The sequence below is a fragment of the Anabrus simplex genome, chromosome 5 (assembly GCF_040414725.1).
Source record: "Anabrus simplex isolate iqAnaSimp1 chromosome 5, ASM4041472v1, whole genome shotgun sequence".
Lineage (NCBI taxonomy): Eukaryota > Metazoa > Arthropoda > Insecta > Orthoptera > Tettigoniidae > Anabrus > Anabrus simplex.
Genome location: NC_090269.1, coordinates 276,053,785 through 276,073,758, shown reverse-complemented (window position 1 = coordinate 276,073,758; position 19,974 = coordinate 276,053,785). Strand labels below are relative to the sequence as shown.

Sequence of the window (19,974 nt, the reverse complement as noted above, 5' to 3'; positions counted from 1 at the left end):
CTATATGTTCATACCTTCGTGATTAGCATACATATTGAAATCAGGGGCGTAGCCAAGAGGGGTTACTGGGAGGTCATACCACACCCCCACCCCCATGAAATTATTTACAATACAAAATAAACAGAGATTGACAATAAACAAACGAAAGTCGACTCAATGGATTGGCTCTTTTGAAGAAGCCTTTAAAGGTGTTTTTCAGATCGTAAGCTGAACATACCACTCGCTGTAAAACTGTTGACCTTGATTAAATTGTTCTTGTTCTGTATTTTAATGTAATATTTCGTGTCTACTGCAATCTGAATATCAACATAATACACTTGTATTAATGTCTGTATGACGACATTCATGCATGTGCACACCACACACACGCACAAGCACCTTTATTATGTTCTACCGTTATTTTGTAATTATAACGTCCCCGCCACCCGTACTGATTGAAATCGAAACAAGCACGCAATAAAAACAAACCTCCTTCTTTGCAACAATGAATAACTGAAATGAAACGCGTTATTGGGTCACTCAATACACGACGTTATTTCACAATGTGTCATAAAGAAAGTGGTCCCTGGTCATACATCAAAGTGGCTACAAGGTAAGTAAGCATTATAAGAAGGAGTGTTGCCACTCCCTCGCATGGATAATAGTTTCACCAAGCCAATGCCTTCTTATGATTCTGTCAAGGCACCTTACTTTCAGATGAGTCAGACATCCCCACTCTTCCAGCAGGCATCTTCAAGGACTTGTAGTGTTTGGGATGGTGGATTCAGTCGGTCCCGGACTTGTTCGATCGGATTCGAGTCGGTACTTCTGGATAGCAACCCCATTCACCTCACTGCAGGAATCTCCAAACGATGTTGATATCATAACCTGTAGCATTATTATGCATGAATGCTGTGGTTTCTTGAAGTTACCTCTCGTCATCAAACAGTTAAGGAGCCATTGTGTACGATCAGGAAATCGGTTTTCATATCAAGACTTATGCCTGCCCACACCATAACATAGCCAACTCTATAAGTAACGGTATATTTATTGTACAGCTATCGGATGAAATCGCTTCCAATGTCTTATCTTGACTCTCAGACGACCATCTGAACGATATGAGGAGAACCAATATTCATCCGAGAAGAGCAGAGAACGTCCGTGTTTAACTCCAGATGATTTCTAGAAAACTGCAGTCTTCTACGAGGATGTCGTCTGTCCAGTGCAGGTACTTGGGCGGGTCGTCAGGATCTTACTTTTGACTCTGGAGGCCTGTTTACGACTGTTTGGTCACGTCACTAATTCGTACTCGGTAAGCCTGCTGTAGATCAATTTGCAATGCTCGTACTGTAACTTAGTGGTTTCGGAGAATTTGTAGATGCACACACGCACACAATGACCCTGCCGTGGGGTTTTTTTTCTCTGACGGCCCATGCCAGGTCACCTCACAACACTTCCAGTCTTCAGGAAAAGTTTCTACAGTTCTCAAATCTTACTCTGAGCAACTCTAGCATTCTGGCAGCAACGCACTTCTATGAATAGCCTTCTTAAAGTAGTATAAGTCCACGAGTGGCTTCATTCTACGACAACTGCTTCTCCCGTTGCCTAATTCCGTCCATACGATTAGCCATGACTTGTAAACACTACACTCCACACAAGCCAACCTTCGCACACACACTTTGAATTGAGGCACTCTTGCATTTCAACTGACAAGGAAACCTCCCAAACATCCGAATGATAGTGGAGGCCTCTGTTATGTAAACAGGATATGTTGTTGGTGAATTATACTTATCTCAATACACTATGCTTTCGTAAAATGTAGTTAGGACCAAATATATTTTTTGAACATTATATATAAACAGATACACCTAGACAACATATCACTTGATTCATTTAGGTCCAGATCGATTCAGCAACCTTTGGATAATTATTCGGACAACCTAGCTCTAATCCAAAGAGGCTTTTGTTTTGAAAAAGCAATATATGTACAACTCAATAATCAAATTACATAATTTAATCCTCTTAATAGTTTATGGTAGGAAGGAATAAATATAATATACATTTCTCAATCAGTTCTATCTACGTAAGGAAATAATATACTTCCATTTATGAAAATGGTGAAGGGAATTTCACATAAATCTTCATTACAGTACAGGTCGATGCTGTGTGTTCTCGGGATTGCTACAGTAAACAACGATGAGGTATGCTCACTCACGGCCGGTCCCAGTAAAATATTACAATATTTTGAAATGTGCTGCTACAGATGCCTACTAATATAATTATGGGTTGATAAAGTAAGCAACACCGAAATACTTACGGTACTACTACAAGAGGAACTACAACAAAAATCAAAAATAAAGGTTTAGAGTACCTTGAGCCCATGATAAGAAACAATAAGTACAGGCTACTTCTAATTATCATTCAAGGTAAAAATTAAGGTAGAATACGCCGTGGACGAAGGCGAATATCTTGGTAAAAAATCATGGGTTATGCACATTGTTCGGAGTTGCAGAGAATAAAATTCGCAACGCACTGATGGCAGCTAACATCCGATGATGGTATGGCATAATAATAATAATAAAAATATAATAAAATATAATATTAATAATATTAATAATAATAATAATAATAATAATAATAATAATAATAATAATAATAATAATAATAATAATAGTAATAAAGCCTGTATCATTTTCAGCAGCTTACTTCATCAGTGATTGCAGTAGACGAGTGTACTTGGCCGCATAGGAGCTCTCACCACTCGTTAACAGCATCTGATGGTAGTTACCCGCACACTAGATTGTCAGTCGCAGTGTCAGAAACGTAGTTATACAAGATTCCTTATCAAAATTATTATAATGTATCTGTACGCAAACAACACCTGCCAAATGGATATTACTGGGAGGATCGTTGAAGAAATATCAATAATCCAGGCTGTGAAAATTTCACCTATATTATTTAATATATACTGAAACAGGAACCATCCGGTTACGCCTGCAATTGCCCGTGGTTGAACTCGAGACTGCACGGCCTGTTTCATAAGTTTAAATTGTGCACTTTTTAGTCTATGATGCAGCGCATCCTGCTAGCGAGTTCAGCGGCAATTTAAACTTATGAAACAGGCCGTGCAGTCTCCAGTTCAATCACGGGCAATTGCAGGCGTAATCGGATGGTTCCTGTGTCAATACATATACAACGTGCTTGGAACATGAACATATTCAGTTAACTGAGGGATAAAAAAATAGCACCGCTTATATAATTACACTCTTATTTGCTGGCGACCAAGTTATAAGTCCAACGTCAGGAAACAATCTTGAAGTAGGTGTATATCAGCTTCAGTGAATCGCTCGCCTTAAATTATCCAGAAGTAAGACAAAGGCATTCCAAGACAAACACTTCATTCGTACATACATTGTAATAAATGGAAACAATGCCGAGCAAGTGTCTCATTTCAGCTATTACAGTGTTTTGATGCCACATATGATAGAGATTTACTTTTTGCAAACAAACAAACAAGACGAATATTGTCATGAAGTATGTGACACTAGAAGGAAAACAATGAGGAACAGAGCACGGAAATATACAATTACATTTTTTTAAAGAGATGGCTATTCCAGCTTCTCTTTATGAAAGCGAAACTTGAGTTCTCAGAAACAAACATTATAACTTAATGACTGCTGCTGAAATGATCTCCTTAATATCACTCAAGGGTTGAACTAGGTTTGATTGTTTACACGACGAAGAAATACAAGAAGAACTCGCTCGAACACCTGTTATGGACGTGATTCAGAGCTATAAACGGGGTACGATTGTCGATGTTTTAGAACGAATATATTAAGACTTCCTAAAATGGTTAACAACGATCCTTTTAATCGCAAGAGGGACGTAGGCCGTTCCAGAAATGTATGGCAATAGCATAATTCGTAGTTGATTATGATGATGATGATAATCTGTAAATCACTGACGGAAATATAACACGATATAACTGTGGTAGCTTGAATCCGTACCCTACTTAGTTTTCAGTTAAGACAAGTTTTAACGTAACAGAAGGAAGAAAAGTTCCTCACTAAAGACTGCCAGCAATACAAGGACTAAGGAATTATAAATTACTATTCTCGCTTAACAGTGAATGTTACTCCACGAGTTCTAAATCCTCTTGAAGAGGAATAATACCGTTTCACTAAACTTTCAGAGTATGTGGATTTAAATATCTGGCCTCCTCTGAATGCGGCAGGAACATTAACAGGATTCTTTCATAAGAAGTATCCCTAGGTAACATTCCCTTTAATCTGTTGTGGATCTAGTAATTTTGATGTTTATGAATCATTTTTCTTTCTTTCCTTTTTTGTAAATATATATACAACTCAGTAATCAAATGACATCATTCATCCCTCTTAACACGTTATGACGGGAAGCAATAAATATATGTATATAAATAAAATCGTAACAACCGTGTGTCTGTACACTGACTATTTTGGCGAAATTTCCGTACAGTTACCCGTTTCAGGTGTAATAATGACCATCTGCATATGTTTTATATTTGGTGTCTGTATGCTTGTTTCTGTTTGTCTGTTTGTCTGAGTTCTTATAACTTGAAAACTGCTAGATATATTTCTACAAAACTCGACATTTAGAATCCACCTGTCCTTGGGTAGATTTTAGGGCCAATATTATTTGTGAATACCTAAATTTACTGGAGGTGTATCCAAAACCGAAACTATGATTTTTGCACTCGCACGAAATATTCACATCCAAAATTAATGAAAATCTACCATTCCTTTCCTTTTTGCCAGTGGCTTTACGTCACACCGACACAGACAGGTCTTATAGCGACGATGGAATAGGAAAGGGCTAGGTATTGGAAGGAAGCGGCCGTGGCCTTAATTAAGGTACAGACCCAACATTTGCCTGGTGTGAAAAAGTGAAACCACGGAAAACCATCTTCAGGGCTGCCGACAGTGGGATTCGAACCCACTATCTCCCGGATGCAAGCTCACAGATTCGCGCCCCTAACCGCATGTCCAACTCGCCCGGTAAATCATCCATCCTGAATGAAAATAAATTTCTAAAACTTTTTCCTTATGTGCATCATTTCGATAGGAGGGTTAATTATGGCAATAATTATTGATTCAATGATAATTTAAATATAATAATTTAAAAGGGCGGTTTTCAGCACAAGTCGCAACGGACTTAACTCGAAAGCGGGTGCGTGTAAAGTGTATTTCTTGTAACTTGGAAACTACTGAGGATATTTCAAACCAACTTTATATTTAGCATCCACCTGTCCAAAGGTAGGTTTTAAAGTCCATACTAATTCAATTACCCGGAATTGACTGGGAATTTACAGGGAACCGAAACAGTGATTTTACTCTCCCACAATATATACAAGGCCAACCTGACTGGAAATCGATCAACCTCGATGGAAATCCATTTCTAAAACTTTTTCCTCATGTGCATTTTTTCGACAGAAGTATTAATAAGGGAGATATCAAGAACGGTCGGGTTTGCAGGCTAAGTCTAGCGGGCATAGCCCAAAATGTGTTGTACGTGAAGCAGATTCCTTATCTATCTTATATAAATAAAATCATAACATCCATGTGTCTGTACATTGACTATTCTTGCGAAATTTTCGTACAGCTATACGTTTAAGGGGTAATAATGACCATCTGCATATTTTAGCTTTTTCCAGAAAGTCCTAATTTTAGCTCCTCCCCCAAAATGAAGATTGCGGCACAATCTGTCAGACGAGCTAGAAAATTAAAATTTGGAAAAATTATACGTTTTAGCCTGTAACCGTAACCGACGGAAAACTTCCAAGATCTTTACTTTTTTCACTTTTTATCCCCGAAGAATATCGAAATATGAAAGCAATTTTAATGACAGCGCAGGCCTTCGTTCGAGGTATTTTGTGACTAAACACTAAGTCCTATCACAAAACGGATGGCACAATCTCCGTTCAATTTGGACTGTTCTGAAACTAAGGTCCTGTGACTTTTTGTCGTATCTCTATCCCTTATACGCTACATTTGTCCTTATTTCTCGATTTTAGGTAAGTTTTGCAAATTTTACACACGTAATTCATACTTTGAATCATTTATATAAAAGATGGAATCATCAATTCTACACGAACATTGGCCCACCCAGTAGCCATGGGAGCCAAATGCTATGTTTGTAGTTGTCACATAATTATCCGAAAAGTAATGCACTGTGAGACAATCTTACATAAATTTCATCCCATTCAATGTTTTTAACTCAATCTGACCCATGGCAGGATGAGACAGGAGAAAATATCACAGGACCAGCCATTTAGACCGCTAAATGAGGCGTCTTATGGTGCAATCCCCTTGTCAATATGACGTACCGTTTAGCATCAGTTAATCTGTAACTGAAAGTCTGCGATATCGTAAACATGCATATACTTTCGTATGTCGATCTATATATATTCATTGATGTCGATTTGTAGCGATCGAGAAAGGGTGTGTCTGCTATTGTAATTGATTCTCCCCCATATCGACTTTGACTGGCAATAGGAATGGGGTCCTTCTCCAACTCCTGTGTAACTGGCATTACTAAGGAGGGCCTACCATTGTAATGAATAATTCCCTTCTCGATTTAACTTACAGGAGGCAAGGGAGCATGCAATTTTGCTCAAAACTCCCCGACTTGATTGTGTTTGGCTGTAGGCAAGGGTGCCCACCATTATTAGCAAATAGCTACAGTGATGAGGAAATTGATGATGAGTCACAGAATATGTATTATTTGATTGGCATTAGGCATTAGGCATAGTGGCCTACTATTTTAATGGAAACTCATCAACTCGGTGTGACTGGCAGTAAGCTGGCTGGAAGTAGGAATAGGGGTCTGTCATTATGATAACAGCATAACTCAATTTTGACTGGCAGTAAGGAAGTTGCCTGCCATTATAATAAAAGCTCCTCAACTGTAATCTGTATGGAAGTAGGAAAGAGGTCCCGCCATTGTAACGAAAACTCCTCAAATCGATTATGACCGCGCAGTAGGCAATGGGGCCTACCATTATAATGTAAACCCAAATTGATTGTGAATGGCAGTAGGCAAGTGAGACTGCCATTACCATCACAACTCACACTTTACATTGGAAACAACGTATGGAGACCTGCCCATGTTGTTTCTCTGATAACGCTAAGAGACATGCATTTTTAAAAAATCTTAATCTCTGCATGTACAGTAATTTAGTTCGATATCCGTATACAATGTAGAATACCGTAGCGAAGCACGGGTACATTTGAGATTATATATATAGTAAACTCGTGTCCTCATCCCGAGGTGGTGCAACTCTTTTCAGGCACACCCCCATTGGAGGTGAGCTGGATGTACCGTTTCAACCGCATACCAGCCCTCCTGCCATAATTAAATTTCTGGTAGTACCTGGAATCGAACCCAGGCCCCCAAGGACGGCAGCTAATCACAGTAACCGTTACGCTACAGAGGCAGATAAATATATACATACATTTCTCAAACAGTACTATCCACAGTACATTACAAATTAACATACCTGCTAATTCACTTACGCGAAAGGGATCCTGATATGTCGTTTAACAGATTAAGGCGCATTAAAGATATATGCAACATCCGTCATCATCCAATGAGGTATTAGGCCAAGTTACCTGCTACGTTCTTGACCTATCTATTAGCTGAGCGTCTAAAGAATGACTTCCTGTGTGACTGAATCGTAAGATCTGCTTTGCCATTCTTGCCCTTTCGTTTATGTTCAAATGGTCCTTTCAGGTCTTCCGGTATCTTCCTAAACATTTAACACAGGTTCTACCTTTAGTTCATTCATCACTTCGTCTTTCCTGTTGTGGTCCCAAAGCGTATATTCTGCTGTACGTCTCATGAATTTCATCTCAGCAACGGTGATTCCGGTTTCATCTCTTTTCCTGATTGTCTATGCCCCACTGGTGTAAAAGAGAGCTGGTCGGGGTAGTGTTCTATACATGTCTAGTCTTATGTTCTCTGTTGGGGATAATCTTTCACTGAAGTGTCACCTAGTCAGACGTCGCAAAGTGTTATCTGAAGAATGCCTACCTGGTACCTTTTCCTCTACAACAGAAGAATGCACTGTTGATGTACCGCCCACCAGTTCAACTAGAGATGTGAGGTAATATTTAAAAACTTATTACTCACAGGTCATTCCTAAAAGTATACTAACAGATCAAAAGTTAAGATTTTGAAACAACATAATATAGTGACAACCATATTTAAAAATCACAGATCAAAAGTTAAGAATTTGAAACAACAGAATAGAGTGAAAATCTATTTTAAAATCCATAGAAGCATTGTGTGTTACACCTCTATAGAGCGACCCCTACTCTTGCCAACCGACGACCAGGCATTTTCTTATGTGACTTCTTACGAAAGATCCCTTCCAGGATTAAATCTACAAGGATTGGGGCATAAGTCATAGCGACTTTTTTCATAGCACGGATGCGGGAATTACCAGACAAATGCAAATATACTTGTGTGAGTGGGGAGCGTAAGGTGCAGAGGAGTGTACCAATAATGCTGAGCATGTTTATCAGGTGTAGGATACAAAGCGAGGAAGTTGTCAGCCAGGAAATCCTTGTGCTACATAATGTTCATTCTCAGAGAAAACAGTAATCTTTACAGTAAACCCTCAAAGTAGACCCCTAGATTATACACGACTCATTGCCAATAATGCGGGAGACGTCGCCTCACCATGTGTGAATTGCAGTCTCATGTTTCACAGCGTTGGCAATGTCCTTTCGTGTCTCAAACCATCTCCCACGCAATTTTTGTTTAACTTTGGGGATAAGAACAAAATCGTAAGGAGACAAGTCCGGTAAGCATGGCGGGTTCTCTAGTACATTCTACGTTGTTCTTGCCTCGTCACATTCATTACGCACGGAGCCTGATTCACTAGTGCTGCTCCATCGCCCTGTGTGTGGTACCTGTCCAATACACCGCCATCTCGTGCTGTGCCCATGTACTGCGAGTGTCATGCTTTCCAGGACATACGACCATTGTATGGTAGCACCGTGAAAAGGTGAGGAAAAGCATAGTTGCTCTGACTTATGGCCCAATCCTCGTATGTATCTGAAATTACGTCTGTGTACCTTCCGAAACAACACAGTGGCCATCGCTTTAAAGCACGCATTGCAAAGTACTGCAGAAACGTCTAATAAGTTATATTTCCTGACGGCGATGGTGATCAGGATGTATGCAATGGCTTTATCGACACAGAACTGCACGTGCAGAATACGATGTCACTAGAGGAAACGTCAGATGACATCGAACATACAAAAAACGGTTTCACTGAAAAATGATGTAGATGCTGAACATATCAACGGACTCTTCAATTCACTTAAGGTCTGGAAAATGAATTTGATAAAGAGAGTGTATTAAAAAAAGAGCAGAGCTCAATTTCTTACTTTCTAAAAAGGCAGTGATATAATTATGCGAAGACCAGAATTATGACCACGTATTGTTATTAAATGTGAACAAAACAGAGAGAAATGACCCTGCGATTAGGGTCGCTTAGCTGTGAGCTTCCATTCGGGAGACAGTGGGTTCGAATTCCACTGACGTGAGCGGGACGTAGGGAAACTTGTCACCATTTTTATAGGACTCGGAACCGAGACAACTGAATTGCATCTCAAAACATAGTGTTTATATTGAATTTCGATTGTATCGTCTAATTCACTCGAATATTACCTTACCGAGCAGTTTTGGTCACGTACCTCTCAGCTTGCATTCGGGAGATAGTGGGTTCGAACCCTACTGCCGCCAGCCCTGAAGATGGTATTCCGAAGTTTCCCACTTTCACACCAGGCAAATCCGGGGGATATAAATTAAGGCCATGGGCGCTACCTTCCCAAACCTGATCCTCTCCAATCCTTGCTCATCGAAAAACTTTCGATGTGTTAGTGCGACGTTAAACCGCTAGCAAAAAATGGCCAAATTTAAACAAATTAGGGTTAAATACTACATTCTGTTAGATAATTTTCATATTACAGTCACTTCGTAAAATTATTTTTAAATGACTACCCGTTTCAAGAGAACATTCTTCTAAAAGACCTTTTGTTTTTTCCGTGGAACCATCTATAGTCCCCTAATATACGTTTCACTATGAAAAATCGTTAACATACGTAGAGTTTTGACGAACGATCAATATTTTAATGCCTTTTTGGCGAGACTCAGTCTGTACAGAGCCTTAACTCTTCTAGAATGGGCTAGAAAAAATGTGTTACTTTCATTGACCTGTCTCATTTTCATCCTTGGTCATGACAAAATGAAATGGCGTATGGCTTTTAGTGCCGGGAGTGTCCGAGGATATGTTCGGCTCGCCAGATGCAGGTATTTTGATTTGACACCCGTAGGTGACCTGCGCGTCGTGATGAGGATGACATGATGATGAAGACGACACATACACCCAGCCCCCGTGCCAGCGAAATTAACCAATTAAGGTTAAAATTCCTGAACCTGCTGGGAATCGAATCCGGGACCCCTGTGACCAAAGGCCAGCACGCTAACCATTTAGCCATGGAGCCGGACTGGCCATGACAATATGAAAGTGACTGAAATATGAGCGATGATAGTAATACCATGTCGTACACAGCCAGTCTCTGTTATAAAAGGCGTGAAAGTGTTCTTAGGGTCGTTTGTTGCTCGCATTTCAGTGGGCTTGGCAGACTGTTACATGATACCATCTTCTGACTAGTTGAGGAAAACAACAGGAAACGACTCCACTCCCCATTTCCTTCGTAAGACTCTTCAATGACGCCAAGGCCATCTATGATAGGTGATAGCAGAGCTGTTGGGGATCCAATCAGCCTTCGGGCAGAGTACTCAACGTACATCAGTACTAGGAGAGATACAAGCAGAGTGCGTGACGTGAGTAGAACATTAGATGGCATCTCCATGACTTGTCACGTACGTCAATCTGTCTTGTCGGGATGAATCCACTCAAATGATACATATTCCGTGACTCATGATCAATTTCCTCATCACTGTAGCTATCTGTTGTCCGACTCCTTGACTTAATGGTCAGTGTTGAGGCCTTCCGTTCAGAGGGTCCTGCGTTCGATTCCCGGTCGGGTTGGGGATTTTAATCGCGTGTGGTTAATTCTTCTCGCTGGGTAACTGGTTGTTTGTGTTTTCCCCAACACTCTCCTCTTCATATTCAGACAACACACCACACTACCAACCACCGTAGAAACACACAATAGTTAGTACACATAGAGTTAGCGTCAGGAAGGACATTCGACCGCAAAACAGGGCCAAATCCACACGTGTGACTCAGCTCGCACCCTCGACCCCATAAGTTGTGGTAAAAATGGTAAAAAGGAAGGATAAGACGAAGAAGAATATAGCCATTTCTTCTTAGGGATTTACTGGCACGTAAAAGAACTCCTGCGGGAATAAATTCCGGCACCTCGGCGTCTCCGAAGACCTTAAAAAGTAGTTAGTTGGACGTAAAGCAAATAACTATTATTATTATTATTATTATTATTATTATTATTATTATTATTATTATTATTATTATTATTATTATTGTCTTCTTAGGGATGTTTGTTTCGAAATTAAGTGTTGCTAAGTAAGCAATTCACTCAGAGCACAAAATAAAGAAGGATCATTAATGCGCGGATATTACCATACAAATGAGTACATGCTGAATAGATTTACCAAGTGGACGTATTTATCAATGAATCTTGAAACGAGGTGACCTATTGCAATATATACTTTGATGTAGAATTTATGATCTGTCTTATCTACATTTAACATTGAAGGCATTTACCCGTCAAACGATGTTGTTATTTTCTATATACGGGAAATAAATGTATTCGTGTCGTCGAAAATGATACCACTTTGATATGGCTGTGAAAAGTACTTTATTTTCTTATCATCACTAATGTTACTTTATCAATATTATCATGTCCGACTCGTTGGCTGAATGGTCAGCGTACTGGCCTTCGGCTCAGAGGGCCCCGGGTTCGATTCCCGGCCGGGTCGGGGATTTTAACCTTCTTTGGTTAATTCCAATGACCCGGGGGCTGGGTGTTTGTGCTGTCCCCAACATCCCTGTAACTCACACACCACACATAACACTATCCTCCACCATAATAACACGCAGTTACCAACACATGGCAGATGCCGCCCACCCTCATCGGAGGGTCTGCCTTACAAGGGCTGCACTCGGCTAGAAATAGCCACACGAAATTATTATTATTATTATTATTATTATTATTATTATTATTATTATTATTATTATTATGTTATTTTCAACATAAAGCAAGAACATACGAGAGGTTAATAATAGTAAAACAGCCCTACATATAAATGAACAGAAATGTATTAAAATCTGGCGAGGGGGGGAATATTGAAGTGAAAAATGCTATAAACATGTAATATTTTGCATTTGAATGTCATACAGAGAGAGATTTCTAAAATGTCCGACATTCAAACCAAAATAGAAACAATACGGTATTGTCTAGTCACTAAACGCACCTCCTAAAATTCGCAACTATACACAGAGAAAGCAGATGACTCCATTCACTTTGGGTATGCGTTGACCTCGAGCTACCAGAAAGGTACAGAGAACTGCCTACAAGAGAATGATAGAGGAAGTGGTAGGGTTAAACATCTTCACTAGTATCGAAAAGACTACTACACCGTTTGAGATTTTTTTTTTTTTTTGCTAGGGGCTTTACGTCGCACCGACACAGATAGGTCTTATGGCGACGATGGGATAGGAAAGGCCTAGGAATTGGAAGGAAGCGGCCGTGGCCTTCATTAAGGTACAGCCCCAGCATTTGCCTGGTGTGAAAATGGGAAACCACGGAAAACCATTTTCAGGGCTGCCGATAGTGGGATTCGAACCTACTATCTCCCGGATGCAAGCTCACAGCCGCGCGCCTCTACGCGCACGGCCAACTCGCCCGGTCGTTTGAGATTTAACACTAGAACAATGCTAGCACCATTTCCTAATGTACAAGCCAAACCCTTATATTTTAAAATGCCCCAATATTTACCTGAGGATTCATGATCAATCACTTTTGTTTCAGCCGCCGATCGTCGTGCTGAACGTGGTGGTGTTGGAAGCAGAGGGGCTGGAGGCGAAGGATGCCAACGGTAAGCCAGGTCTCTACACGTGATTATCTCTCTGTCCGTCCGTAGCGCTAGTGTAGACAATGCCACCTCTTGCTGCCCCATATCCAGTGTTGCCAGTCTAGCAATTTTCTCTCTAGATCTGGCTCAAATCTAAAAATATTAAGTTGGGTCTCTTGTTTCTTTTTTTACTTTTATGATGTAATTTTGAGTTGTATACAGGTTTCAGTTCTAGTTAGTTTGAATCACTACAGAAAATATTAGTGTCTATTTGTTTGTTTGTTTGTTTGTTTGTTTGTTTGTTTGTTTGTTTGTTTGTTACATCGTCACGCAAGAAAATATAATAAAACGGATAAATTTTATATTTGATGTAACTAGCTATTTTGGCTAAGGTAATTTTTCTATTTTATACAATTTTGCTTTACGTCGCACCGACACAGAAAGGTGTTATGGCGACGATGGGATAGGAAAGGCCTAAGAGTGGGAAGGAACGGACCGTGGCCTTAATCAAGGTGTGCCTGGTGTGAAATTGGGAAAGCACTGAAAACCATCTTCACGGCTGCCGGCAGTAGGGTTCGAATCCGTTATCTCCCGAATGCAAGCTAAGGGGTACGCGACCAAAACCGCGTGGCCACGTGCTCGTTAAGTTAATATTCCAGTGAATTACACGATACAATCGAAATTCAATATAAACACTATGTCTTGAGATGTAATTCAGTTGTCTCGGTTCCGAGTCCTATAAGAATGGTGACAAGTTTCCCTATGTCTCACTCACGTCAGTGCAGGTTGGTTGAAGTGAATGCAATATACTGCCATCATCTATGTTTATAGAATTCATTCCCATTTGTCTTTTCAAATACTGTATGTAATAGTGGTTAAGTACCAAACTTCACCGCCAATAAATATACTCATCTACGCCTATATATAATAGCGTAGAACGCCTGGTTACTCTTTATGGAAACGAATGATAACCTCTATCAAGCACGAGCATATAGTAGAGATGTCTGCGGTTCGATGAGTGCCAGGCTCCTCACGGGTAGACCACGTTAGGAGCGATGATGCCCGAACAGTCACAGTGGTAAAACTTCAGACCTTGTCACGCAAGTTTGTATCATAGTAATCATGGCTGGCGGTGGGCGAATGGACACTGCCATTGGTTCAAGGCTAGTCCAGTGAAATGTCGTTCCCATAATTCAATACAGACAGAAGTTATGACCAACTTACGCGATGAAAAGACCTAAGAGTGAGGCAATGTCAAAGAATAACCATATGAAACAAATAAGAGTAAGAATATCTGGCTATGTTGAACTATGGTAGTGACATTTCATAGGGCAAATCTTCAGGCGATGCAGAGTCCATTCGTGCCAACGCCAGCCACGATTATATAACAACGTGATGAAATAGTTGAGACGTTTCGATATGCAGTAATTACGATTCTAAACACTTGAAACCATTGATAGCGCTAGTTATGCTTAAATATGAATACGAAATAGAGGCTTAAATCCGCGCGACTTGTGATTGAATATAAAAAAGAAATAGAGGCCTAATTATTAGTAGTACGTAGCGTTCCCGACACCGGAAGAAAAAATCACAAGGAAATGTAACCTGAATGATAAACAGTGTATAATAGAGAAGAAGAATTTATGTAAATGGAACCAACCTTAATGTAGTGGAGGTTAGGCGACGACACGAAAAAACAACACGATTGAACTTCTCATTCACTAATAATTTGACGTGATGGCCACACCATTTACATACTCTGCTATTTGAAATCAAATTGTGACGTACATAGAATTGAAGTAAATCATTGAAGTTGTTCTTGTAATTCGCTGAAAAACTTGTTACATTAATAACACATCCATCGCACGATGCCATGTCAATATAATTAGATATGTTTTCTGTATCAACAATGGCCAGATGCACTGGATGCGCTATGTACGAAGAAAGAAGTAGTAGGCTTTGGTTCTATCAATCCTATCATTTCGTGACCAGTAAGCGACATAGAATGCCGTGGTGTATTAATGTGAAGAGAAACGTCATTGTGGTCCAGGGCTAAGTCGTGCAAGTCGTCTGCGAGAAAAATAAACATAGTCCAGGGCTAATCTAACCTAACCTAACCACGAGTCGTCTGCGAGAAAAATATATAACCTAACCTAACCTGCGATAAAATTAAACATAGTCCTAATCTAACCTAACCTAACCTATGTGAAAACAAATGTAATTGTGGTCCAGGTTCAACAAATGTAATTGTGGTCCAGGGCTCAGTACCATTTAGTTCCTAAGTACAGTGGTTGGCAGCATCGGCGAGTCGTGCAAGTCGTCTGCGAGAAAAATAAACATAGGACAGTCATACCGCGCGTAGATATTGCCGATGCAAGCGGTAACCATGGTACTAATGTTGCGTGACAAAGACTGAAGTTCTAATGTCACGGTAGTTGTACACTCAGAAGTCAGAGGGCAAGACCAGCTTTTGCCTCACTCCAGATAAACGGCGACCCCGAAGGTGGCTCTGCCGAAAAAGTTGTGACTTTTCTCTCAAGTGATGAATAATAGTAATAATAATAATGGCGTGAGGCCTCCGAAGAGTCCTGGTGCAGTTCTTTCGAGTTGATACCGTATGGGTAACATGCTCGTCTGTGGGGATTAATTCTAATGATAATCACGGCACACATACCCAGCCCCCGAGCCATGGAATCAAACAATGAAGGTCAAAATCTCCATCCCGCTGGGGAACCGTACTCGGGATCCCCTGGACGAAAGGCCAGCACGCTAACCATTTAGCCATAAAGTCGGGCGTAAATAATGGTAAGAAAAAACCATCATCACCGGGGGGGGGGGGGCGTAATTAGCGTAGTTGTATAGCTGCTCGCTTTCCACCCAGACGGCCGAGGCTCGATTCCCAATCGATCCTGAATTGAAATTTTCACCTGAAAAATCGCATGGTGTTAGGAAGTGCAACCGGCCTTAAAACTCCGTCCAAATCCCGAAATGAGCCAGGAAAGTTCAGCGAAGTATCTGGTTTAAGCTGAAGAAAGTTTATCATAATAATCATCTGGCCCTGTCTGTCAGGTTCAAGCCTTTTTACTGCCTGCGTGTCAAATCTGACGCTCTGTCCATCAGAAGGCAGAGAAATCAGAACTCTTTAGCTCGGCTTGTAGCTAAGTTTTAATTAAGTTTGTCCGGTAAATACTAAATGGGTTACCAGAGATCTTTTACACACATATATTTTGCGATATCAATAGCCGAATGCACTGTTCGCCCTTCGTAAATGTAACCATTTCTTCCAGAATTGAGACCACTATCTGCGGATCCGTAGGTGGACACACCACCACTTATAGATGTATGTTAAGGGGGCAATAAGTCACCACTATCCCATTGTCAGAATGTGTTCGTGATTGTTCTTTTAAAAGGTAAACACAGCTATAATATTACCCTGTTGTTGGTGTGTAATGGTGACCGGCATTTTAAAGAGATTATATAAGGTTAATATTATTATTCCTTCATCAACGTCCTCCCAGACGTCTCCCTTAGTCAGAAGAAGTAGCGGTTGAGCTGCAAGTGTTAAAACCTCACACTTAAGTGGTAAAAATCCGATGAGATGCGTGTTAATGACAAAAGTGTTTCAAACAAACGGTTCAACATTGTTTCTGCCATAACTTTTGATTAAGTTCTCGTAATTTCTCGGAAATGATGAATAGGGCATTCCTAGTATACCTATGGGACTCTTTCTGCCATGGCTCTCTTCTCGCGCATTTGTAATACATAGAAAACAACAGATAAAAATTTTAATTGCGAGTGTACATATCATTATTTTCTTCCAGTTTCAAAACATATGTCAAGTGTAGTGTAATCAAGAGGAAATCGAAACCACGACTCAGGACTCTGAATCGAAGTCCGCTGTATCTCCCTCGACCCATTAAGGGATTTGGCTTGCCAAGCCAGATGGCTTGTAGATATTGGAGTTGAGATCCTCTCAGAAAGGAAAAGGTCGAAATATGTAAGAGTATTTTCATTCATTTAATCTTTTACTGAAATCGTAATGTGATATTTCTCTTTAGTTAAATTAGAATTTAGCAACGTATCAAATCTCATTTAACTTACCAGAAAGTTTCCTATGAATGTAGTTATTTAAACCTGAATTAACATACCCACATTTCCGAAGTCTAAAATCGGTAAGTCCGTCAACATCAGATGCAAGTGGCTGCCCTAAGCATATTGCATTTTTCTTTCAGTTCCAGTAGACAGGAAATAATCTTATAAAATTGGTTATTGCAATACACTTCTTGCCCTTATGTATGAACATTATTTAAATGGCACTATTATTTATACATGGAAGTTGACTATTTCACTAACAATCAACCTTTACTATTTTTATGTGTATATATGAATGATTCATCCACGAAATATAAGGGTAGCGTGTCTATCTCTTATCCGGACTCCCCGGATTCGATTGTCGGCCAGTCGAAGGATTCTATTATTTATACATGGAAGTTGACTATTTCACTAACAATCAACCTTTACTATTTTTATGTGTATATATGAATGATTCATCCACGAAATATAAGGGTAGCGTGTCTGTCTCTTATCCGGACTCCCCGGATTCGATTGTCGGCCAGTCGAAGGATTTTATTTTCGTTCTAACACTGTAACGAGGTTCACTGATCCTATTAAGAGCAACTGAGGAGCTTTCTGGTACGATAGGCAGCGGACGCGGTCATGAAAGTAAAATAATACGGCTGAGGATGTCGTCACGCTAATCGAAAGTGTCAAATGCCTTTGATTAGTCGATAAAAATGAATGTAATTTCCCATCTGGTTATGCTAGAGATTCTTCCATGTTCGTATGGAGGCATTGTACTGCTTTAATCGTTGACCTTCCCTTTCTGAAGCGGGTAGATTTAGTTTTCAATTTCATAGAAGTGTATGCACACAAAAGTTGTCAGTTCTTTTAGGAATGTTCTTTGTTTTTGTTTTTTTGCTAGGGGCTTTACGTCGCACCGACACAGATAGGTCTTATGGCGACGATGGGATAGGAAAGGCCTAGGAGTTGGAAGGAAGCGGCCGTGGCCTTAATTAAGGTACAACCCCAGCATTTGCCTGGTGTGAAAATGGGAAACCACGGAAAACCATCTTCAGGGCTGCCGATAGTGGGATTCGAACCTACTATCTCCCGGATGCAAGCTCACAGCCGCGCGCCTCTACGCGCACGGCCAACTCGCCCGGTTTTTAGGATTTTACACTTGAGGAAGCAAGCCTAGAAATTGGATTACGCCTAAATCGACAGAAAACCAAAGTCATGATTGTTGATCGTAAGAACAACAACAGTCCACATATTAAACAGATTGGAGGGTGTGAAGTTGTACATCAGTATGTATACCTAGGCTCCTTACTATCCAATTCTGGTGGTTCCAAAGATGAAATAAAGCGCAGAATTGAAATAGCAAAGGTAGCAATGATCCGTCTGCGGAAGATCTGGAAAGATAACAACATCACCAGTAAGACAAAAAAGAAGCTCGTTGAATCTCTAGTCTTCTCAGTCTTCTTGTATGGCGCAGAGACGTGGACCATCCTCAAACGTGATCGTGAACGGATAGAAAGCTTTGAAATGTGGTGCTGGAGGAAAATGTTAAGGATTCCTTGGACAGCTCATCGCACGAACACATCAATCCTGAACCAACTTCAGATAAAAGTTCGTCTATCGTATAAGGTCTCTCAACGAATTGTACGCTACTTTGGACATATAATGCGCCGAGATGGTAGTCTACAAAAGCTGATTGTTGAGGGCAAAGTCCAGGAAACCAGACAACGAGGACGAATACCAACGCGATGGATTGACATGGTGAACGGCCCCCTACAGTGTTCTCTCAGAGTAACCACATTGAAAGCTTTAGATAGGGAAGAATGGCGGAGTATGGTTCATCGGCTAGAGGGCTGAATATTATGATAGTCACGACGCCTCAGTCATGAGGCAAAACGAAGAAGAAGAAGAAGAAGAAGAAGAAGAAGAAGAAGAAGTGATTACTCTATAAGCGTTCGGTCCAACTGTATCGCCTTTCACCATACGTAACATTTTTATTGTGAATGTTTCCCAGCTATATGGTACCATTCCTTCATGCAGTTATTCATATAGGAGGTGCGTAAATGAATATCTCTTCAGCATTGGGAGAGTGGGTTTCAAATGTTCAGTAAAGATATTAGCTTTCCTTTTTTCATGTCTTGGATGGTTTCCACTATCTCTTCAACTTTAAGTTTGGGACGTCATTCGAAGCTGGCAAGCTGTCTTTTCCAGAATGAAGTGAGTTCAGGTGTTTCTCCCAGACTTCCATTGGTATGTTCCTTGTTTTGAATGAAGCGCATTGTGTCGTATTTGAGCTTCCTTAACTACAGCTTTATATTCTTTTCTCGCTCTAGCGCATTAGTCAAGTTTTTCTGTTGCCGACGGTGTTCTGGCTGTATGTAAGGCTCGATGGTTTTTCTCCGGGTTTTATAGGAGATGTCGATGAACCAGGATTTCGATCTTCTGTCGCTGCGGGTAGGGAGGTCTCCTGTATGAGTTCCTCTAGCTTTGAGGCAACCGAGTTCAGGATGCAATTCCTCCGTAATCCTATTAGTTCTGATTGTTCAGTTCGCCTATGGCTGGTACATTGATCTTTCATCGTTTAAAGTTCTCTAATAGAATCATCGTTTCCACTGGTAATTGTTTCATTTCCAGAATAATTTTTTATTTTAATGTTGTAAGCATTGAAATTGAGAATACAAGGTCTATTGTACTTGTACCGTTATAACTTACGTAAGTTTTGATTTGCTTGTTATTAATTAGTGACAGGTCTTCCTCTTGTAGGTTGCTCAGGAGGTCATTAGATTTTTGCGTACATTGTCTGTATGACAA

General features: G+C 40.3%; 1 protein-coding gene across 1 annotated transcript in view; it reads left to right on the top strand.

Annotated features, from left to right (window-relative positions):
• unc-13-4A (BAI1 associated protein 3) overlaps positions 1 to 19,974 on the top strand; it is an 824,271-nt gene that overhangs the window by 289,880 nt on the left and 514,417 nt on the right. Inside the window, exon 4 of the mRNA XM_067148123.2 lies at positions 13,044 to 13,110. Within this exon, the coding sequence (XP_067004224.1) occupies positions 13,044 to 13,110 (67 nt within the window). The remainder of the gene's footprint in view (positions 1 to 13,043; positions 13,111 to 19,974) is intronic.